The sequence below is a fragment of the Vigna unguiculata genome, chromosome 3, assembly GCF_004118075.2.
Source record: "Vigna unguiculata cultivar IT97K-499-35 chromosome 3, ASM411807v1, whole genome shotgun sequence".
NCBI classification, from domain to species: Eukaryota; Viridiplantae; Streptophyta; class Magnoliopsida; order Fabales; family Fabaceae; genus Vigna; species Vigna unguiculata.
Genome location: NC_040281.1, coordinates 12,288,716 through 12,313,915, shown reverse-complemented (window position 1 = coordinate 12,313,915; position 25,200 = coordinate 12,288,716). Strand labels below are relative to the sequence as shown.

Below are 25,200 nucleotides of genomic sequence, written 5' to 3'. Positions count from 1 at the left end.
ATGTTGTTTGTTTTTGTAGAAAACCATGTAAGCCAAAGCAAATCCTTTAGTTCTGTTTCTCATTTTCTGATCCAACCTCTCAGCTTTAGTAGTCTTACTCTATTACTTTTAAGCTCTGCATTGTTACTCCAACTTGAAATTCTTTTATTTTTTGGTCACAATAGTGCACTACTCTTATATCTTACTAAGCTCCGATTCTTTTTCCTTTATTAATTATTAGAAGTGCCAGCAAGCATGTCTCATGGCTCAGAATGAAGTGGGAATTGGTTGAGGAGGATGATGATGAACTTCCACTAAATGAAGAGGACGATGATGATGATTTGGATGAGATAGAACAAGGAGATGATCAAAATAGACATCATCTTGTTTTGGCTCAGTTTTATAAGGTAACGACCTTCCTAAACTCAGTGAACTAGAAATTCAAGGGATTTGCAATATGATGCAGGTAGTGTGGTTCAGGATTGGATGATTATTCTCTCTAATATGGTTTGTCAAAGCTCTTCTAAAACATGGTCTTTTAATATATTTTTTAAATGTTTTCCTTATCGTGATAATAATAATAATTCAAAAATTAAAACTGATTAATGTTCCAAACATTTCTTGTGAGTTGTAGGATGCATTCATTGGATATTTCTATTCTAAACTGCTGTCTGTCCAATGCAGATCTTTCAGAAAGCTATCTCATCCTCCGGTACTTACAAAGATCAGTTCAGTTACCATGAATATCTTATATACATTCTGATACCATGTATTTAGGCATTAACCCGTGTGATAAAACAGATAACATAATAACTAATATTAGTGAAATAATAACTTACTGTAATACCGTAATAACAATGACAATCTGATAACTTACCAGATACACGAAATATCTTGTGAATATTTACTGTGAAAGCGTAATCGTACTGACAAGATTTGTGGGCATGCAAATATTTCACTTAATAGTTGTATCTTGTAACCTCTTTCTGAGGTGAAGCAAATTGGGCCTTAATGGGCCGTATCATCTATTGGGCCTAATAGGTATACATATGAAGCTGAGGGAATATACAATGCTCTCCAGAAATTGGGTATTGTTGCTTACATTGATCTTTTATTTTCTTGCTGGTCGTTTCTACTGCATATTCTCTACTAGAGATAGAGTACATTTTGATGATCCTAGTGAGTATAAATGTACATAGATTTGCTTTTCAATTTGCATTTGAATTTTTTTTTAACGGTGTTTATGATATTTCTTCATCAATAGAACAATTAATTGACAACGTTTCTTATGGTATCCAAAAGGATCAATGGTCTGCATTTATTCATTATCATCTAAGTGCAGAGTATAAGATCAGTGATCTTCATTTTGTTAATTGTCATCTAAGTGTAGAGTATAAGACCAATGATCTTAATTTTGTTGATTATCATCTAAGTGCATAATAAAGAGTATATCTGGAAAGTAGAATATTTTTTTGTAATATATAAATCAATAAAGAATAATTTTGAATAAAATAGATAATTATAATATTGGTTATCACATGAATGAAAAACAATTAATAAATATTTTTATAATTTTAAAAATATTTTAAACATGTTTCTTGTAATTGTTAACTATTAAAATATAATATATTCTGTGGCTATTTTTAATTGTTAAAATATGATATATTTTGTGACAACTTTTAATTGTTAACATATGATATATTTTGTGACGGTTTTTAACTGTCAAAATATGATAAAATATGATAAAATAAAAATACATTTTGTAACGATTTTTAATTGTTAGTAATTTTTTTTTCTTGACAGCAATACCGCCGATTAATTTTTTTTGTTACAAACTGTATTTTATGTATAATTTTAACAATCATTTAAACTTTTAGAAATTTCATATGTGACGGTTTTTAACCGTTAAAACATGTAATTTTAACCGTTACAAATATCTACTTTTTTGTAGTGCATGTTCTTCTTGAATATAAGAGATAAGGACCAATCACAAGATTGGATGCTGCAAATCTATAGTTACGTTTGTTTTTTAAATTAGCTATGTTTAACAAAATATATCATATCATTTAAAATAAATTATACAATTGTATATTTGTAATTTTTATTCCATCTTATATCTTTTCCTATAAATAGTAAATTATTTTTGTACTTTTATTATTGTAGCAACAAGAAAGCTCAAGTGATCATCAAATGTTGGAGCTAGTCAATCTTAAAAATATTTTAAAGCTTTTATTATATTCGGTATTTGTGCATTTGATGTTTTCTCTATAGACTATGATTTAGACCTTATGATGTTTTAGAATGTCTTGAAAATAAATTTCTAAGTTATAATGCATAACACATGTAACAACATCTATGGAAATATCCAAAACATAATTAAATAAGAAAAACTTTAGTAACATAAGCACATTCAAACATTGATACAAGTTACTTGATCACCATACGTTGTAATTGATTATTTAATATAGAAAAATTAAGTTTTACCCCTCCAAGAAAAAAAATGGGAAGTAGTGATTAATTTTCGTGACCGAAAATGACAATGACTATTAATGATTGAATCATTGACCAAATATATTTTTCTTAAATGAGTGATTGATTTCATGACTGGTTTTTCAACCATAAAATAACAGTCACAAAATCGGTTACAATTTTATTTATTTTTATGCTATCATATTTTTTAAGTTACCCAAAGTGACCATCTCAAATTTCACACTATTTCCCTCTCAAATATTCACTTTCACCACATACACGCACATAAACTTGACTCACAACTTTAATTTTGAAACCACCAAAGTCACCCTTATCCTTCACCAAGAACTAGACTTGTTGTGGACCAACCATTACGAGGTCACCCATTATGCATTTTAAAAGAGTTTCATGTTTTATGCTTTTAATTATAGAAGGATAAATTAAGAAAGGACGAGGAAGTTCACTCCCTTGCTCTTTCTTCTTTGTGTATATATGGATAAAATCCAACTATTTAAATAAACTATCTTTTAGGTGTAGTGTTCATCAATAAATAATTTAGGTTCATTCACATACATTTATTTTTACTTTTAAAAGATAATGATTTAGTAGTAATTAGAACTACCACTAAATATTGAAAAGATTTTTTAAAGTTATGATTTTGCTGACAATACCAATTGCCACTAAAAATGAGATTTTTCTAATAAAAGATTATGGTTTGCCAGTGGTTACAACCGTTATTAAATATTTGATGATAAATTTTTAAAATAAATATAGAAATGATTAAAATTCATTCTAATAATTTTATTGGCAGTTATAATAAATCAACATTATTATATTTTTATGACACCAAATTTTATGTCGGTAAATATTTGACAAAAATAAAAATAATAACGGTTATGGAATATTTTTAACTGACGTTAAAAAATTAAAATTTTAATAGTAAGATGAGCCGATTGGTATATGATTTATTTTGAATTTAATAAATCATTTATCGAGAAAGTAAAAAATTGCTTGATTATTCAAATCTTGTATTATATAATTAATAAAATAATTGAAATTATTTTTAGAGCAATATCTTAAGTGTGTTATTATATTAAATAAACGGACGAATCTATATATTTTGGAAGAAGAGAAGATGGCAAGCTTGGATTAGGAAACCATAAATGCATTTCAATCTACTGTCATATGATTAAGAACCTAATAACTCCTCGTTAGAGATGGCAAATAAACCCGTCTCCGTGGGTATTGTCCGAACCCGTCCCTGTTTTAACGGGGAATCCCCGCATTGACTGGGTATGGGTACGGGTATGGGGAATCCCCGACTTTTTCAGTTGGGTATGGGGATGGGTATGGGGATGTACATATACCCGCCATAATACCCGTCCCCGCCATATCTCCATTCTCGTTTAAATTATTAAAATATTCACAATTAATCAAGTAACCCCTATATATATATATATATATATATATATATATATATATATATATATATATATATATTTTCTATTTTTTATTTCTTTTAATTATTTCATTTGTCATGAAACTCATTCTCATCTCCAATATATTTTTTTATCTTATCATAACCTTTATGTAATTATGTTAAAATGATGTATGTTAATTAAAAAAAATTATGCCTCACATTTGAATATTTATATTATTTTTTAATATTTTATTTATTATAAATTTTTCTTTCACATGAGAATGTTTATACTCTCAATTTAGGGTAATATAAAAAAATTATTTACTTATTATTATTATTAATTTTTGTTTAATTTGAAGAACTCTTTTTTTCATTAAAATAATTTTCGTTATTTTTCAACCATTAAGTATATATGTTGATATTTGAAAAGTTTTCTTAATTCTCTAAGATATTTTTCGTCTTATCATACCTTAGTTATGCATTTGATTTGTTTTTTTTTCGATAGTCTCTCAAATTATTTCTAAAACACACATTTGTTAGTTTTTTAATATTTTTATTTATTGTTTTTATTTTCATCATGTAGAATAATATTTCGATATATTCTATCTAATTATTTTTTGTTTTATAACTCATTATTAATCATAATGTAATTTTTTCACTTTAAATTCTGTTTGAAGTGGTTAAAATTATATATATATATATATATATATATATATATATAATGATATTTAGGAATAGTATATGATAATTCACTACAAGAAAAACATGAAATGGTGACTGATTTTTCGTCATTGGTGGTAGTAGTTGATTTATTGTCTGAATCAATGACTAAATTAGTGACCGATTCAATGATCGAATCGGTACTTAATTTAGTGACCAATTTAATTACTAATTTATTTGTAATTTAATGACAAATTTTTTGGTCACTAATGATATTTCTATTTAATTTTAACCACTTCAAACATAATTTAATAATTAGTTCTCTAAGGTATTTTTCATCTTATCATACCTTAATTATACATTTGATTTTCTTTGTACGATTTCTTTCGATAATCTCTCAAATTATTTCTAAAACACACATTTGTTAGTTTTTTAATATTTTTATTTATTGTTTATTTTCATCATGTAGAATAATATTTCGATATATTCTATCTAATTATTTGTTATTTTATAACTCACTATTAATCATACTGTAATTTTTTTCACTTTAATTGTATAAATAACTTTTATTTACTACAATATAAAAATTTAATGTAATTGCTATGAATATTTTTTTGTCACTATCCAACATATATTGAAGTTCAAAAGATACAAAATTTATGTCAAAATTTTATTATTATGTTTATTATTTGTTCTTTGTGTCATTTTGATCAAGTGATGTATTATAAATTTTATTAGTGTATAAAAAAGAGATTCATTATAATTTAAAAAATTGAAGTAAACAAACATTTAAAATATATTTTAATTTGAATATTTGTTTTCCTTTTATTATTATGTTTATTATTTGTTCTTTGTGTCATTTTGATCAAGTGATATATTATAACTTTTATTAGTGTATAAAAAAGAGATTCATTAGAATTTAAAAAATTGAAGTAAACAAACATTTAAAATATATTTTAATTTGAATATTTGTTTTCCTTTTATATTTTTTTGAAATATTTTTTAATTTTATCAACTAAGTTCATCAATGTTGTAGTTTGCAAATTTAATAAATGTTTTGGTTCACATGAAATTTTATTTGGTATTCTAATATAAAATGTAAACAATTATAATTTATTTTAAGGTATTTGGCATCGAAGAAAATCCTCATAATATTACTATTTCATAATATTATGTTTTCTTTACCGTAATTTTTTTTCTTTTATAAAAATTAATATTAAAGTAGTTAGAACACGGGTACGGGTATGGGTACGAGATTATACCCGTTACCCGATGGGGATGGGGATGGGAAAAAAGTTTGATACCCGTTGGGTTTGGGTATGGGGATGGGGATGAATTTTTTATGCGGAGATGAATATGAGATAGCGAAACCCGTCCCCGCCCCGCCCCGTTGCCATCCCTACTCCTCGTCCTAGGTCACATCCCTACAGCATATATAAGATTTAAAGCTTTCCTTTTTGGTATCCACGGCTTGTCGAGAGCGTACGAAAGGATAAGATATTTTGGAGCGAATCTTCCCGAGACAAATAAATAAGAGGCACAAGCTTAATTAATCCCAATGCCCATAAGAATTAAACTCCATTCTTTACTTTTTCTTTCATTTCAAATAAATACAACATTTCAATCATTACAACACCTGCAAAAAAGAAAAAACATATGTTCATGAATTAACTTACAAAAAAAAATTAATAGAAATTGTTGAATTTATATGTCTCAAAATTTGGCGCGCCTTGTATATTCTGCTGCCTCGAGAGAAGTGTAAAATAAATATTAACTTTTTAATTATTAATTACTTGATGATAAAATTTAAACTTAGAATGACTTCCCTCAGGACTAGCAAATCTAGTAAACCAAAATAATAAGTAATAATTGTTGAATTGGTCATTGGAAAAAAGGGTGGGACACAATATTTTAGTTTTGAATCTTCATTGCCAACAACATAGTAATCACATAAATAAAAAAACATGTTATTTAAATATGAGAATGTCAACTTAGAAAAAGAAATTGCAAAGTGGTCATGTTGATTGTCTACAAAAGGCAAACCACTCTTCTTTGAAATACATGCGCATTTGCTCTTCATTTAGTCAATCTCTTACTAACTGAAATTCAACTAGCCATGTCCTCTCAATTTCCATATTAGCTTGAATTTTCAAGTCAGCCTGGTGAACCTGGTGCTACGCCAGGATTTCCAGATCGACCTCAATTTCTATGTTAGCCTGGTGAACCTGGTAATCCTGCTATGCCAGGATTCCCAAATCAATCTGAATTTTCAGGTCAGCCTGGTGAACCTGGTAACCCTGCTACACCAAGATTTCCAAATCAACCTGAATTTCCAAGTCAGCCTGGTGAACCTAGTAACCCTGTTACGCCAGGATTTTCATATCAACCTCAATTTTCAGATCAGCCCGGTGAACCTGGTAATTCTGCTACGCCAGGATTCCCAAATCAACCTGAATTTCCAGGTCAGCCTGGTGAACCTGATAACCCTGCTACGTCAGGATTTTCAAATCAACCTCAATTTTCAAGTCAGCCTGGTGAACCTGATAATCCTGCTACACCTGGATTCCCAAATCAACCTGAATTTCCAGGTCAGCCTGGTGAACCTGATAACTCTGGTACACCAGGATTTCCATATTAGCCTCAATTTCCATATCAGTTTAGTCATCCTTAATTTCCATATTAGCCTAAAGTCCAATACTAGTTTGGTCACCCTCGATTTCCATATGAATCTCATCTCCCACCAAGTCCCACCACTTTACATCCCATCCCTGTCTCCACCACCTTTAGCAAACATTCTATTTTGGAATTCCGCCGCATGCTTTCTCTGAACTTCAATAAGTGATTTACATAATCATCACATGAATTATGTAACTTGTATGTTGTTTGTTTTCTTTTGGTTTCAGTGTTCCATATCCTTTTCACCTTTGAATATGTGTATTTTCGTTGCAGTTCTGCGTTACTTTATGAAGTGCATGTGTCTAGAGTCCATAGACCCATTACAACTGAATGAATATATTTTATCATATGATAGTAGTTAATACCGTAACTTCGTAAAACAACAACTACTAGTACAAAATTAAATGAATCAACTTTTTTTTAACAAAATATTATGTACAACTAATTATATATACATATATATATATATATATATATATATATATATATATATTTATATTTAAAGGCATGAAGATGAGGCATCGAAAGAATTAGTTTCTCCCGTGTACAACGTGCATAAGATTTAAAGCTTTCATTGTCAAGCAAGTTGAGTTGGAATTGGAGTTCGAATCTCCATTTATTGTCAAAAACATAGTAATCACATAAATAAATAAATAAATAAAAACGTGTTATTTCGACTGAGAGATTGCCGACTAAAGAATTGGCAAAATGTTCCTTGTCTATATATAAAATCAGCCTGATTTTCCTGTCATTACGTCTGGTTTATCTGAAATCCCAAATAAGTCTGAATTTCCGGGTGGTTAGCATGTTTGATCACTTGGAATTCCAAACTAACCTCAATTCTCTCGTGATCAACCTCGTCAATCAGGTCTACTTAGTATACTTCAATGATCGATCAGTAAAATTAATGCGGAAAATATTAAGGATTAATCTTCGGCTATTATATTTTAATGTGTTTTTTTCGTTTTAAATCTTCATTTTCTAAACTTAGATGATACAGTATACGATATGAGAGCATAGATTTGATTATCCAAAGCACATACCACCAGTGAAATTTACAGAAATCTTTATCCATCACAACATGACATGACAAAGTAATCACTATAATAAATGGTTGTCAATTATATTAGATTACAAAGTATATATTATCCCACATATCGCATATTTGAGAAATCTTCAACATTCTCTCACTTGGTTCATTCTTTCCATTATCAATCAATACAAGAAACTAAGAAATTAAATATAAGGGTAACATTCTTCCAAAAGTGAGTATTATCTTTCATGTATCACATTATATCAAGTCTTTCATCAAAGATTCTTAACTATAATGAATAAATTATATGAAAACATGAGAAAAACTTAGTAGGAAGTTTATCAGAGTAAAAAATAATGATTGTCACAATATGAAATCAATACTCATTTGTGTTAAATAATCTTTAAAATTCTTTAATGACATGAAATTAAAGGATCGACGATCATCAACTTAGTATTAATGTACGTTATGACTAAATATTTAAAGTAAATATCTTTAATTTAACTTAATATAACGGCATGAAGATGAGGCATCGAAAGAATTAGTTCCTCCCGTGTACAACGTGCATCAGATTAAAAGCTTTCATTGTCAAGCAAGTTGAGTAGGAATTGAGTTGTCGGTAGGGTCCGAAAGGATACGATATCTTTGAAGCGAATCTCCGGAACCAATCATTAATTAACATTCACGGTTAAGACGAGAGCCACAAGCTTAATTAAACCCAATGCCCGCACGGAATTAAACTCCCTTTTATTTCAAATAATTACATTTCAATTCTTTCAGCACCTGCAACAAAAGAAAAACAGTACCTTCATAAATTAACTTATAAAAAATAATTTAAAATAAAAATTGTTGAATTTATGTCTCAGAAATTTGGTGGGCTTTTATAGTCTGCTGCCTTGGGTGAAAAATTAACTTTGAATTACTGGTTACTTGATAAAATTTAAACTTGGATTGACTTTCCCAACTGGCAATTGTAGTAAATAATAATAATAAATAACTACAAGAAAATTATTAAATAATAATCAATTTTAATGATAAACAATTATTAGTTAGTATAATGATCAATTTAGACACCAATTTATAAAATTAAAAATTATTTATTATTAAAATAGTAATTATTATGAATAAAAAATTATAATTGGTTACTAAATTGGTTACTAATTAATTAGAGACTAATTTAAAAACTAATTTATTTGGTAACCACACATTTTAAAGACAACATTTGAATAACTATAGCATAAGGTATCAACATTTGAAAAACCGTTTGATAGTCTCTAAGTCGCGCATATAGAACTATTGCTTACAGTGTGTTTACATATATATCAGTTTAAAACCCTTAGTCAAGTTTAGTGTTGCCTAAAATAAAAAATGTTGTAGTAATAGTAACCACATAAATAGAAAACATGTTATTTACCTAAGAGAATGCCGACTTTGAAAAGGAAATGGAAAATCGTCATGTTCATTGTCTATACAAGGCAACCCCTCTTCTTTGGAATACATGCACATTTTCTCTTCACTTAAGGATATCTATAGCTAATTGAAATTCAACCAACCATGGCCTATCAATTGCCAGATCATCTTGGATCCCCAGGTCAATTTGGTATGCCTAGATTTCCATATCAATCTCAATTCCCAAGTCAACTGGATTTCCAGATCGACCTCAATTCCCAAGTCAGCTACCAAAACTTAAAGACCGAAAGCTAAAAGTTGTGTTACCAGTAACTCTTTGCTTTTCTGCAGTTCTTTTCTTCTCATCTTTTTTTTTGTCAAAATCACAAAGAGATTGAACTAAAAGGGGTCATCATAACTATGTTGAAGGAGGCTTTAGTGTCGAGAAAGGTATTGTATCCATCGGATAATAAACATCAAAAAGCATATTTTGCATATGATGAGTTGCATGTCGAACTTGATCATGTTGCTTGGATTCATACCATCCGCTTTTGAGTTTGTTTTTTTCCTTTTCTTTCTACCATTTTTTGCTTGTTTCTTGGTCTTTGATGGTTGCATTTTTTATTGCCCTGTGTGCAGGTACCGTTGCATTGCATTGTGGTGGGACTCTATAACTCTCCTACGCATGGATACTATTGCATCCATTTCCATTGTTACTAAATTTTCACACTCTCAAGTTCTTAATTTTACTATGAGCCTATAATTTTCTAGTATATTATTTATTTTTGTATATTATAATTGATTTATTTAATGCATATATTTTTTTTATCTAAAGAGATGGTTAGATATCATAAAAAAGAGAAAAGTACAACATGAGAGGATCAAGCCAAGGCTCATGTAAAAGCAAACAAACAACTAGATTAATCAAATCTAAATTCTAGCATAGCAAGCTTGTTTTTAAAACAAATCAAAAAGAACAAGCTATGAGTAGGCCGGAAAGCTAAAAGAATTCGATCCGTGAGTCAATATCCAAATTGGCCAATTTGTCTGTATACTTGTTTTCTTCCCTAAAAATTTGAGTAATCTTAAAGTGCATGTGTCTAATTTTGTCTAAACATCTTCTCCATCTATTTATGATGTCCCAAGAAACAATGTTGTGATTCATAAAAGCCTTTGTGACTAAAATAGAATCAGTTTCAAACCAAAGATTGGACCATCCTTTGTCCATTGTTGATTCAATTACAAAAGTGGTTCCCATAAGCTCTACTCTAATGACATACGCATTACCAATAAAAGCAGTGAACCCTCCTATAAAATCACTTGTGTTGCCATGGAAGATACAAACATAGGCTGTTAGATTTGATGCTCCTCTAGTTGCTCCATCAACATTACTTTAATCATACCCATGCATCCAATTAATACTGGTGATGTTGATGACCTTTCTACGGTGGATGTCAATATTGAAGTGATTTAAAATAGCAAATTCCTTAATGTCATTCGCCATGACCCCTTTAGATAAATTTCCTGTGAAAGAGCAGTTGGTCTTTACAATAGAGAGAGCATAATAGAAGTGAATAGGGTCACTATGTCTAACATTGTTTCTCATTTTCCAAATCATCCATATAATATTAATGCAAGTTGCTTTCTTGAGATCTTTCAATTAAGTGTTGCATTGTACCTGCATAAAATTGAGGACATGGTCTATGGATGTACAAATTGTATTAGATTGAAAAGGGTTTGCTAGCCAAGACCAAAAAATTGTAGCCATTGTACAAAAGAAGAAATGTTCCATAGTTTCATAGGAAGAGTTGCAGAGGCTGCATCTAGAGCATAGGTGAATGCCATAATGTTGGATCCTAGAATCCAAAGGCAACCTGTTTTGGAGGTATTTCCAAATGATTAAGCTTCTAGCACGAGGTATGTTGTTGGTCCAAATAAATTTAGACCATTCAAGCTGTAGTGTATATTGATTAAGATAATTTTTAGCTGCCTTAACAGTGAGAAAACCATCATCTTTGTTGGCCCATATAGGAACATCATCAATGTTCCCAATGTGTAGGTTTTTAAGCCACTGAAGAAGTTGAGGACACAACAAAGGTAATTGCTTTGGGAGACTCAAACCTTTAAACCATGCATCACATAGTTTAGCTTTCAAACCCAACATAGGTGGAAGTCAAAGAGATTCCATCAAAGGAGAAAGAGAGCACCACACATCTTTCCGAAAACTAATCATTTTCCCGTTACCTAAAACCCACCTAGTTTTATCATTAATGCCATTCAAAAAGGACTTAATACCTGACCATACCGCTGAAGCATTATACTTGGCAAGAACCATCTCCTTCTTATTGAGAAATCTTTGCTCATGAAATCAACCCAAATTTCCTTGCTATAATGGAAATCCCAAGCGAGTTTCATAATTGCTGCTAGGTTGTTCATCTTCAAGTTTATGACTCCAACCCTCCTTCTTTTTTATGCTTGCAAATATTATCTCATTTAGCTGTCACCAAAGCTCTAGTTTCCCTACAATCAGTCCATATAAAATTTCAGATGTTTTTTCTCCAAATCTTTAATCAACATGGCAGGCCATTTATAGACATTGAAAGTGAGTTGCGTAATACCTCCAATAACAAAATTGATAACTGAATTCTACCCATCATGCTAAGCATCTTTCCTTTCCTATCCAATTTTGCAATTTCATTTTAGCCTTGTCAATAGTGTCTTTGAAATGTTTGAGTCTAGGCACTCCCTTGAAGATCCGAGATAAGAAAAGGGCAGTGATCTTCTAGCAAAACCTGTGATTTGTTGAGATAGAGGTTGCATTGGCAAGCTTTGGAATAACGACCAACATGTTGGAGTTCATATCCTGAAGCACCTAGTTTTGAAGGAAAAATTGAGAAACAATTGTAAAAACATCATTACTTACCAAAGACCAACAACTGGTTTAAGACCAAAATGCTTAAATAATTGTCTTTTGTTGTATGTTTATTTAATTTTATGCTTAAATAATTATATATTCAATTTTTCTATGTTTATTTAATTATATGCTTAAATAACTTGATTTATTTTGTTTGATTTGAGATTATTGTTGCATGGAGCTGATTTTAGTTTTCTGTTTGAAATTTAATACGAAAATTCTTTACTGTGTCCAACTTTTTTTGAAGAAATTTTATTTAAAAAAATAATTTAAAAATGAGACAATATTAATAATTTAAATATATTCAATCTTAAATTATTTTACTAGACAATTTAAGAAGATTAATCGTTTTTTAACAATGATGAAGTGAAGTTTAGATGTTCTTGTGTCAATTGTTTGAACGAAAAAAAGTTGAATGCAACTAAGTTAAGCTTAAAGTTCACTTGATAACAACGTAACATAAAACCACCCACATACATCAATATTGATCACAAAAATAAATTATCACTAAAAAAAGTAAAATAGAAGAAATAATTGAAATAAAATAAAATTAGATTGGATCTAAAATACTAAGTCAGTAAAAACAATTAAAAATTATTTAGTTATCAATCCAGCAATCTTTTGAATTAAAAGTAAAGAATTAATGATAACAACTATAAACTATATAAGATGGGGATGAAGGATGCGGTAGTGGGTGTGTTTAACAAATCCAGAGAATGCGCTTGCACATCTTCATGTAAACGTAGGTCTACCGGTGTATAATAATAATTATTAAAATTTGGGTTGGGGGTGGGGGAGGGTTTAACAAAACAAGGGGTAGGCTTGCACATCTTTTTCTACACGTAGGTCTGTCGATACATAATAATAATTACTAAAATTTGGGTACAAAATTAAAATTTAAATATTAAAAAAATATATTTTCCTACATTGTGTTTTTTATCTCTGATTATAATTAGATGGATGCCTTCTGTCAATAAATGAAAAGAAAAAGGAAAAATAGTAGTCAAATATACATCACTCCACTCCAAATTCAACGAAATAGAGCTACTGAAAATAACCCTTAATAATCCATTGACACTTAAAATATTTCCTAAAAAGCCATTTGTCGTTATAATGAATGGAGGAAATGAAATGAGCATTTGCAAATATGAAACATTTATCTTTATATTTACTGTCTTTGTTGAATTTATGAAAAAGACAATAAAGTTTCATGTAAATTCAATCGAGGCACCACTGGAGTTAAAATTTGTGGAATGATACTATCAAACTTTTCGGCCTTAGATACATGGTTAGCTTGCGGTGACTATGAAGCATTATGAGTAATAATAGGTTGGAGCGGTGGCTTCATTTCATATAAAGATAGAATATTAATAATACGTAACTAACCATATTAATAATTAATAGAATATTCAATAATATTAAGCACTTGCACGGTTAACCAATGGGCAACAATATAATAGTATAATTAGTATAGTTATTAAAATGGGTAATTTGGTCCGATCCAACTCGACTTACTACGGATTGATCATTTAGTGAGTCAACCTAATTCGGTTCACTTATTAGCAAGTCAAAAAAGTTCGAACCTGACTCGGTCCATTACAAATTGGTGGGTTAAACGGGTTGACTCACTGACTTAATTAAAAAAATACAATTTTTTTTTTAATCACAAAAGAACTAACTTATAATTTTGATTAAAATATAAATAAACTTCAATAGAATCCAAATGCAGTTCGAGAGGATTTTAAACTCCAACTACAAACCAAAATCACAAAAATATCAATGTTTTGGCTAAAAAACAATCTAACCCAACAGAAATGCAAAACCCAACATAATAAAAAACACTTGTGTGAGTCTTTATTTGCTGGTTTGTGAGTCAACCCGGCTCATCATGGGTTCAACCCGGGTGAACCAGGTTCTAGGTGGATCGAGTCAAAATTTAACCCGTATTAAAATTTATAAAAATCTTCAACCCAACCTAGTCTAAATCTGTGGTGGTCCAAATTTACTCACGAGTTCCAACTCATATTGACAACTCTAATAATTAAGTACTTATAATTCGTAATTATAATGGAATATTCCCATATTTGTTGTAATTAATTTTTACAAAATGTTCATTTAATCTTTTTAGTAGAATATTACTTTTCAAATTTGTTTTCTCACAAAACTAGAATATAAACTTAATATAAATATATGGAAATAATACAAGTTTAACCAACTAGTTCATTTAATTATTTTATGTTTGAGAGAAAAAAATTGATTTAGAAAACCAACAAATACATTAAATATTTAATTAAATACTTAATGATAGAGGACTCTGAATAAATATTCCATCATGAGAAAGTTACTACCTTATATATAAATTTCGTATATTAATATATGCTAAATTGCACTATTCCCATGACGTAGCTCATTTAAAATGTTAAAAAATGTAAACTTAATTTTATGTTTTTTAATAAATAAATATTTGGGCTAGAGCTGATTTAGTAGATACTATTCGAAATAAATATTAAAAATAAATAAATTTATTAACATCAACTTAATATATGCTAATTAAATATATAATATTAAGGTCGATTTAATAAATTTTAATTTTATTTGTCGTTGGACTCGTCCGAGTCCGACCCTTCAGGGTCATCGGTTCTGCCCGATCCCTACAGGTCGTCAAGCAAGGCTTGTCCGAGTTTGAATTTAGCCTAGTCCATCTCAATCTTTAGCCTAATTCAATTAAAAATTTAAATTGAAAATTTGGATTGAATTTTTTGGATTATCTATATTCAAAAATCTAGATTTATAGAATGAATATCTACTCCATAAAATATATAAAATGTAGATTAGATTGAAATCTTGATCCATTAAAATGGATTTTAAATGGATTGAAATTTTAATAAGATGGATTTTAAATGGATTGGATCGGAACAAAAGTGGATTGAATCAAGAAAATTAGATTTTTTGTCCACTCCTAATGAAGAGTTCAGTGCAGTTATGTGAGTAGTTCAATTTTTCTATTAATGGTTTAGTTAGTTTTAGTTTAATATAGTTCAATTAACTATAGTTTAGTGTAGTTAGGATATTTTTGCTCGGTCCTTGCCGTATATAATAAAAGAAAAACGAGAAAGAGAAAAAAACGAGAGAATGGGAGAAAGAAGAAGATGAGAGTGTTAGTGTCTTGGGAGGTGAGCATATGCTTTTAATTATAGAGGTTGAAGAAAGATCAAGAGCTACATCCCAATGAGAAATCCACTGCAGATATTTCTAACTTGTTCACGTGAATTACTTATGTCATCAACTCCTTAAGGCTTCGTTGGTCAGTATGAATAATGAATTTGCGGCCTAGCAAGTAAGTCCTCCACTTTTTAACTGCAGCGGTTATGGCATATAGTTCACGGACATACGTGGACACTAACAAAAGCTTTGGACAAAATTTCTTGCTAAAGAAACTGATAGGGTGATTATGTTGCATTAAGATTGCTCTCATCCCTATTCCAGAAACATTCGTTTCTAGAACAAAGACTTGCTCAAAATCAGGGAGTGCAAGTACTAGGGCTGTAGACATCTCAAATTTGAGGTTATCAAAAGCCACCTGTGCAATATGTGTCCATGAAAAAGAGTCCTTTTTTAGCAATTTCGTGAGTGGGGCAGCAATAGATGTGTAGTGCTTAACGAATTTGAGGTAGAATCCCGTGAGCCCCAAGAATCCTCTAAGTTGCTTAACGTTAGTAGGAGAAGGCCAAGCAAGCATTGCTTCCACCTTTGTTGGATTAGGACCAACACCCTGCTCTGAAACAATATGACCAAGATACTCAATTGTAAGTTGTGCAAAAGAGCACTTAGACAACTTAAAAAAAATGATTCTGCAACAAACACTCAAAGACTAGTTCAAGGTGAGTAGTATGTTCTAGAGATGATTTATTGTAAACTAGAATGTCATCAAAGAAAACAATGACAAAATTCTTGAGAAATGGTTGAAGCAAGGTGTTCATGGTTGACTGAAATGTCGTAGGAGTGTTACACAAGCCAAGCGGCATAACCAGGAATTAATAGTGGCCTATTTGCGTACAAAAAATTGTTTTGTGGACATCATCCGGATGCATACGAATCTGATGGTACCTAGAGCGGAGATCCATCTTAAAAAAACACTTGGTGCCAAACAGTTCATCAATAATTTCATCGATTGGTGGTATAGGAAATTGATCCTTACATGTAATAGCATCAAAAGCTCTGTAATCTACACAAAATCGTCAACTCCCATCACATTTCTTGACCAAAAGTACAGGTGAAGAGAAAGGACTTGAGTTGTTCCGAATAAGACTTGAATATAACATTTCCTGGATTAAACGTTCCATTTCCTGCTTTTGGAAGTGAGGGTACCGATACAGACTCACATTAGCAGGATTTGAGCCATCTAACAATGGAATGTAATGATCTAAAGAATGGGGTGGAGGAAGAGATTGCGGTTGTTGGAATAATGGTGTGAACCGGTCCAATAACTATTGAACTTCATTTGGAGTGCTCACAAGAGGAGTTGTGGTTGAAGATGAAGGCAAAATTTGAATATGGAAGAACTAGGAGACCGAATTTGTATGCAACATCCTCTTTAGTTGATGAAGACTTGCCTTAGATGGAAGGGTCTTTGGTAAGCCTTCAAGTTGCACTAGTTGTCCATCTTTCACAAATTTCATTGTTAAGGTCTCATAGTTAGTCAATACGGGCCAAGAGTCTTAAGCTACTGAATACCCAAGACTATTTCAGCAGCACTAAGGGGAAGGACAAACAGATCCACCGAGAGGTTGTGAGGCCCAAATTCGAGTGGTACGACTGAACACACTGAGGAGCAAGTAATTTGTTGGCCATTACCCACCATAACTTGGAACGAGTGAGTTGGAGTGGTTTGAAGGCCCAAAAACTTGGCAATTTGATCCTGCACAAAACTGTTGGTGCTTCCACTATCAATTAATACTGTGACCATAGATTTACCAACCCGACCCAAAAATCTTAGAGTTTTGGGAATGGCATGGCCCAATAAGGCGTGTAAGCTAATTTGGGCTTCATTCGGATTTGAGGGGGAAGTCGATTCAATTTGTGCGGGTGGGTCATGAGGGAGTAGCAATTGGGTGAGATCTGACTCAAAAGGTTTTGGAAAATCTAGGTCAACAATGATCACCATGTACTTACCCTTGCATTTGTGATTTCTATGGTACTTCTCATTGCAGGTGTAGCACAACCCCTTTTCACGGCAAGATTGAAGTTCCTCCTGAGACATTCGCTTGTAGGGTGGTAAGGAAGTCTTGGGAGGATGTGGTGTGGGGAGAAGTGGTGGCTATTACGGTGATATAGAGGTGGTGGTCGATTGTGGGTTTGACAATGGAGGTGGAAAGGATAGGCGCCTGGGTTGTGAGGTGAAAGAGCGAAAATGGAGGTCACCAAACTTGTCTTCCTGGAGCTTCGCAAGATCGATAGCATGGTTGAGTGAACTTGGTCGGAATGCTTGCACCTCTCGGCGTATGGCGTATCTCAGGCTTAAGACCGAAGATGAAACAACTCAAGTAGAATTGGTGTGAGAGACTTGTGATGCGATTTGCTAGACCTGTGATACGGTTTGCTAATGCTTCAAATTGCGATTGATATTCACGAATTGAGCCTGATTGTGTGAGCTTGAACAACGCCCCACGAGGATCGTCGGAGGTGGAGGTCACAAAACTAGACTGGAGAATGTGGGTGAAAACCGACCACGACGACACCTGATGGTTGGCATGTACCCACTAGAACCAATTTAACGCCTCATCCTCTAAGGCAAAGGCTGCCAATTGTAGGCGTTAATCTTCAGGGGTGTTGTGGAAGTCAAAAAAGTGATTGATCTTGAAGATCCAACCAACCGGGTCCTCTCCATTGAATCGGGGTAAATCGAGCTTGAGGGATGTGGGAAGGACCTTCAATGATGGATTGGGTGAAGTGGAGTTTTGGGTAGTAGAGGGGGATCTAGTATGGATCTAGGTTTCCAGGGCTGTTGTTTTTGTTGTAATGTCACGTTGGAAGGCGGTTTGGAAGGCTATGAGGTTCTGGATGGTGGAGGCAAGGGAGTCGTAAGAATTTTGTGAAGAAGACATAGTTAGAATAAAGAATAGCACTCTCTCAATGAAAGCACCAACTGTAATAAACTCACTTCGATGGGAGTGCCTCTGGAATGTTAAAGAGAGAAAAAAACATAAAATAGAAGGGAATAAAAGGTTCATTAATTCTCCTGCTCCAAAATGGGATCATGTCAGCAATACATAAAGGATCCTTCTAACAAATTCCATATTCTTACGATTAGGTAACTAATCATCAGCCAACTGTCATTCTTAAGGAATCAACATGTAAAATACTATTCTATCCTCAATTATTACATCACAAAATCCTTCATCCACTTGGACTTTATCTGATTCCTCTTAGTTCTTGTCTGCTGAATTAATAGACTCTTATACTCATTCTCACCTAAGTCATCATATTCCTCATTGGGTTCATCCTCTTCTTCTATCACAGTTTCCCATTGTAATCATGACACGTTTGGAGCACTCTCATTGTCATTATGGTGACTCATTATTGTGTTATTGCTCTCGTTGTCGAACTCGATCTTAATCTCTCTTGGTGTGGTGTGGCTCTTACTTCTACTCCCAGTTTCCTCTCTTAGTGGAGTTTTGTCCTTCTATTATATTTACGACTAGTATATTTACGACTAGAGTTATTTCTTGTAATATAGGCTTTGATTGACTATCGTCTTGAACCCTATTTTTTATTATGACTGGATATACTTATAATATTCTCCGACTATAGTATATCATAAAAAATAACCGAAATAGAAGCTCTTTGCAGCATTAGTATTTGTTTCATCTCACATATTTTTAACTTGGATATTTAATATTACTGGAGTCCAAATTAGGCCAATAATTGTTTCAGGTTTCAAAACCTAATGTCTAATTGTGCTGAAAACAAGAGGCACAGAATCATGAGCTGATTTCTCAAAAAATTAGAAAATTTCTCTTGCCTTCTTCTTTTATCTCATTCATTTTTTATTGTTTTTTTAATCTCATATTTTCTATGTTTTTATTCTTTTTTAATAAAGAACTAAATCTAAAAGGAACAATTCATGAAATCAACATTAGAATACTCAATTTAAGTTCTGCTTTGATCGTTCTTTATTTCAAATTTGTTCATGTTTTATATAATTTTCTTGTTTTTGTTCTTTGTGATCTTAAATTATATTTTTCCTTTTAGAATTTAAATTATAAATTGATTGATCTTGATTTGATAATTAGGGTTGTTTATTGGTGAGGGAAAAGTCAAAGGTTATTTTCGGAAGACAAAAAGAAAGTTGGATTGCACATGGAAGGAAGAAATATATTATTCAAATTGTTGATAGCGTGGGGAAGACTAGCCATGTAATCAATGCATGGTGCACTTTAATATTGTACCGTACCTAGCCAAACTCAACCAAGTAAACAAATATACACATCAAAACCGCCTAGCATCTAGTGCCCGGACACCACCAGCACAAGACATCTAGGCAAGTGGCCGGTCAAGGCCGACTACTTACCTAGAAAGTTAGCTAACATCGATGCTCCTCCTTCAATAGGTCCCCAGGGCCAGTTTTGGGGCCCAGGCCCACTCATGGCCCAAGCTGGGGCCCAAGTCAAAACCCAGCCCATGCAATGGTCAAACGTCATTAATGTTCTATAAATACACGTGGACCCCATCATTTAAAGGTACGCATTCATTAATTGCTGATTTGACTCTTTGAGAGCTTTGACTTACTTGAGCTTCGGAGATTCTTCTGCAGGTAACCCCTCCTGGGTTCAAGCCGACATGTATTGAATGGGAAGAGGCCAACTAAGGAGATAGCGGACTACATGGTAAGGTGACACTCGTGCCTAACTTATCTTATTTGTCCCTCTGCAGGAACAATTGGCGCCCACCGTGGGGCACGAGACGAACACCCTTAGTACCCGCTTTTCTCTGAAGATGGTTTCTACCCGCAGCAAAGCTGGAGCTAGCAAGCAAGTTGACGCTGGTCCCTCTGGACCTTCTGGCGTCACCCCTGATTTGGCCGCCATCCTAGACGGCCAGATGAAGATGCAACAGGAACTTGCAAACCTGAAGAAACGCAACGCAGAAGAGATAGAAGCGCTCAAACAAGAGAACTCCCGCCTCAGGAGGAAGATCGAGGCAGATGCCGACCTGAAAGGAAAAGCCAAAGAGACCTCTGAAGCTGTGAAGTCTCCGGCTTTCCAACCTACAGAGGAAGAAAGTGAATACAACCCCACCCCCCACACCTTCACCACCACCCAACAAACCCCTCTCACTACCACACACCCCCAACACTTCCCACCAGGTCACCCAGGACCTACCGCACCCTCAACAACCCACGTTCCCCACAACATACCCACTACGCTTCACACCGCGTACGTCCCACCCTACCACCCCCCATATCCTCCCACAACCCACATCCCCCCTCATAACATCACCTCCACCTTCCCTACCATGATCAACCACCCACTCCCACCCCACATTCTCCCCCCACCAGCCCAGACGTCGCCACCCATTCACAGACTTTATCGCTAACACCCCTCTCCCAACCCAGTGGGAATCATTCAACCTCGATCGCTACACTGGCGAAACCGATCCCGATGAACACCTGAAAGTTTACATCACACACGTTGCTCTGTATACGTCCCAGGACGCAGTCTTCTGCAAAGCTTTCCCCACAACACTCAAAGGCCCCGCCCTAGAGTGGTTCACCACCCTCCCACCCTACTCCATTGATAATTTCGACACCCTTTCCCACATGTTCTCCACACATTTCGCCGGCAGCCGCCCTCACCAAACCACCACCATGTCCTTACTAGGCATCAGACAGGAGCCCAATGAACCTCTCAGAACATTCATCGACCGCTTCAGTAAAGCAGCCCTTCGCACACCACACCTTAACCAGGAAATGATACTCCAATGCATGACCCTCACCCTGCAACCCGGACCCTTCGCTAACAACTTCTACCTTCACCCACCCACCTCCATGCACGAACTCAAGCTGCGTGCCGCTGACTACGTTCGCATGGAAGAAATGCAAACCCTTCACACTAAATTCTGCAACGACTATGCCGCCAACACCGCCACCCCCAATCCCAACCCCGTACCCAACCCCACCCCACAACCTCACCCGCGCCCCGATACCCGCCCACGTGAACCCCGCTAACCACGTTTTACCAGATACGCCCCACTCACAGTAGCCCGCTCCCGCATCCTTGACGAAGCCCTCCAGGCTGACCTCCTCCCCCCACCACGCAAAACAACCACCCCTCCTAACGCTGACATGACCAAGTACTGTCGATACCACCGCAATCACGGTCATACTACAGAAGAGTGCAAAGCGCTACAGGATAAGATCGAAGAACTGGTACGCGCCGGCCACTTTTGCCGCTTCATCCGCAGAGATGACCACACCTCCTCTCGAACCCACCACCCCCCACGACACGACCACAGACGACAACCAAGCAGTGCCAACCACAATAACCAACCCGCCCAACCCAATGACCAACACTCACAACCCGCCCACACCAACATCACCCCTGCCGACCCCCCCTTGCGAGGTACTATTAACACCATCTCTGGTGGCTTCGCAAGCGAAGGCTCCACCTCATCTGCCAGAAAGAAACACCTTCGCCACATACAATCTATCAACCACATCACCCAAACCCACCACAGACGACGTATGCCCCCCATCGTTTTCACTGATGATGACTTTCACGGCCTCGACCACCAACAAGACGACCCCATGGTCATCACAGTTGAAATCGAAAACTATGCCGTTAAAAAAGTACTGGTAGATCAAGGCAGCTCAGTTGACATCCTCTACTGGGCCACTTACCAAAAATTGCAACTCCCTGACACCGCTATGATCCCATATGACGAGCCCATATACGGCTTTTCTGGCGAACAAGTCTCTACCCGGGGCTACATAGACCTCCATACCGTTTTTCGGGAAGGAACCCAAACAAAAACAATCCCAATCCGCTTCCTAATAGTCGACGCACCCACATCCTACAACATACTCTTGGGCCGTCCTTCCCTCAACACCCTCGGAGCAGTCGTCTCCACCCCGCATTTGGCCATGAAGTTCCCAGCACCATCCGGTGATATCCTAACCATCCACTGCGACCAACGTTTGGCACGCGAATGCTACATGGCAAGCTTAAGGCCCCAACTCCCAATCCAACAGACAAACCACATCGAGCGACCACCTAATTCACGCATAGCCTTATCCGGCGAAGACCTTGATCCCAGAATAGGCCGAGATGCCCGCCTCGAACCAGTCGAGGACACAACCCCCCTGGGACTCCCCAACGGCCATTCCATCAACTTGGGCACTGGTTTAAGTCTTGATGAGCGTGCCACAATTACACCCATCCTTATAAACAACACGGATCTCTTCGTTTGGTCAGCCGCCGACCTCCCAGGGGTAGACCCCAACGTCGCATCCCACAAGCTCTCGGTATATAAAGAAGCCCGCTACGTATCTCAGAAAAAACGCAAACTTGGTGAAGAACGCAGACAGGCAGCCAAAATAGAAGCCGACAAGTTGCTGAGCGCAGGATTCATAGATGAAGCGCATTACACCACCTGTCTCTCTGACGTTGTCTTGGTGAAGAAAGCCAATGGTAAATGGCGGATGTGCGTGGACTACACAGATCTAAACAAGGCATGCCCTCGCGACGCCTACCCCCTACCCAACATCGACCGCCTTGTAGACGGCGCGGCAGGAAATAAAGTACTTAGCTTTCTGGACGCATACTCAGGTTATAACCAAATACCCATGGCCACAGCAGACATGCACAAGACCGCCTTCATCACAGACGATGCCAACTACTTCTATAGAGTCATGCCCTTCGGCCTCAAAAACGCTGGGGCAACCTACCAGCGGCTAATGGACAAAGTCTTCAGCCACCTCACAGGTCACTGTGTCGAAGTCTACGTCGATGACATGGTCGTCAAATCTCCAAGCCATCATCAACACGCTATAGATTTGGAGGCGGTTTTCTCCGCATTGCGCCAGTACAACCTCCGCCTGAACCCTGAGAAGTGCGTATTCGGCGTGGACCGGGAAAAATTCCTCGGTTTCATGTTAACTCAGCGCGGCATAGAGGTCAACCCCGAAAAATGCAAGGCTATCATCGAGATGCGTAGCCCAATCACCATCAAAGAAGTACAGCGACTAATTGGCCGCCTCACAACTATATCTCGTTTCCTACCAAAACTAGCAGAACAAACTCAATCCATAATTCAGCTCCTAAAGAAATCCGCCCGATTCACGTGGACTGAAGATTGTGAACAAATATTCCTCAAGCTCAAAGCATCCCTAACCTCACCCCCCATCCTCCGCAAACCTGACACTAGCCAACCCCTGCTAGTGTACATCACGGCCACCGATCACACCGTCAGCGCTGCCCTTGTCCAAGAAGCAGAAGGCACCCAACACCCTGTTTACTTTGTAAGCAGGACGCTCCAAGACCCTGAAACCAGATACCAAATGGTAGAAAAACTAGCCCTATCCTTGGTCCACGCCGCACGCCGCTTACGTCCATATTTCCAAAACCACACCATAACCGTCAAGACCGATTATCCAATTCAGAAAATATTACAAAAACCAGATTTAGCCGGGCGCATGTCGTCATGGGCCGTGGAGCTCTCCGAATTTAACATCCGCTATGAACCACACGGCCCCATCAAAGCCCAATGTCTCTTGGACTTCATCAACGACCTACAACAAACACCTACTGAGGACCAATGGACGCTTCATGTAGATGGCTCCTCAAACCCAAGGGGTGCGGGTGCCGGCATCGTACTGGAAGGCCCCAACGACATCCTCATTGAGAAATCTCTCCATTTCGCTTTCAAAACGTCGAATAATCAAGCCGAATACGAAGCTATACTGGCCGGTCTCTCTAGCCCGTGAAGTAGGCGTCAAAAAGCTAACATGTAAAACCGACTCCAAACTCACGGTAGGTCATCTGAACGACGAGTTCCAAATTAAAGACCCCGTCCTCCAACAATATTACCATTTGGTCCGCGCAATCATCCAATCCGCTTTCGAACTAGTCCGCATCGAACACATACCCAGAACCGACAACGTCAGAGCAGACATCCTTTCCAAATTAGCCAGCACCAAACTCAAAAGCTGCAACCGGTCCTTGCTACAGCAAACACTATCCACACCCTCCGTCACACACACTTGCCAAACGCTAACCCACCCCCCGTCAGACAATCCCACCCCTACCCAAAACCCAAACTGGACCACCCCTTACATCCAGTACCTCAAAACTCGCAACCCCCCGGCCGACGCGGACAAAACTTGGCTGGCCAAGGCCGCCAGGTACACTATGGTAGGCGACGACCTCTACAAACGCGGATACGGCCAGCCCCTACTTAAATGTGTCACGCCAGAACAAGCCCAGTACGTCATTAAGGAACTACACGAAGGGATCTGCAGTTATCATTCAGGCGCTCGCACCATGGCCACAAGAATTCTCAGAGCCGGGTACTTCTGGCCTACAATAGAGGCGGACTGCCAAGACTACGTCAAAAAGTGCAAACCATGTCAGAAGCACGGCAACCTTATACATCAAAAACAAG

The 25,200-nt window shown here is 35.7% G+C and overlaps 1 protein-coding gene across 1 annotated transcript; it reads left to right on the top strand.

The window, feature by feature from the left end:
- Nucleotides 1-251: 251 nt before the first annotated feature.
- Nucleotides 252-7,166, top strand: LOC114175027 (accumulation-associated protein-like). The gene is made up of 3 exons (XM_028059785.1): nucleotides 252-386; nucleotides 664-691; nucleotides 6,775-7,166. The coding sequence occupies exons 1-3, from the start codon at nucleotides 252-254 to the stop codon at nucleotides 7,164-7,166; spliced, it is 555 nt and encodes a 184-aa protein (XP_027915586.1).
- The last annotated feature ends 18,034 nt before the right edge of the window (nucleotides 7,167-25,200 follow it).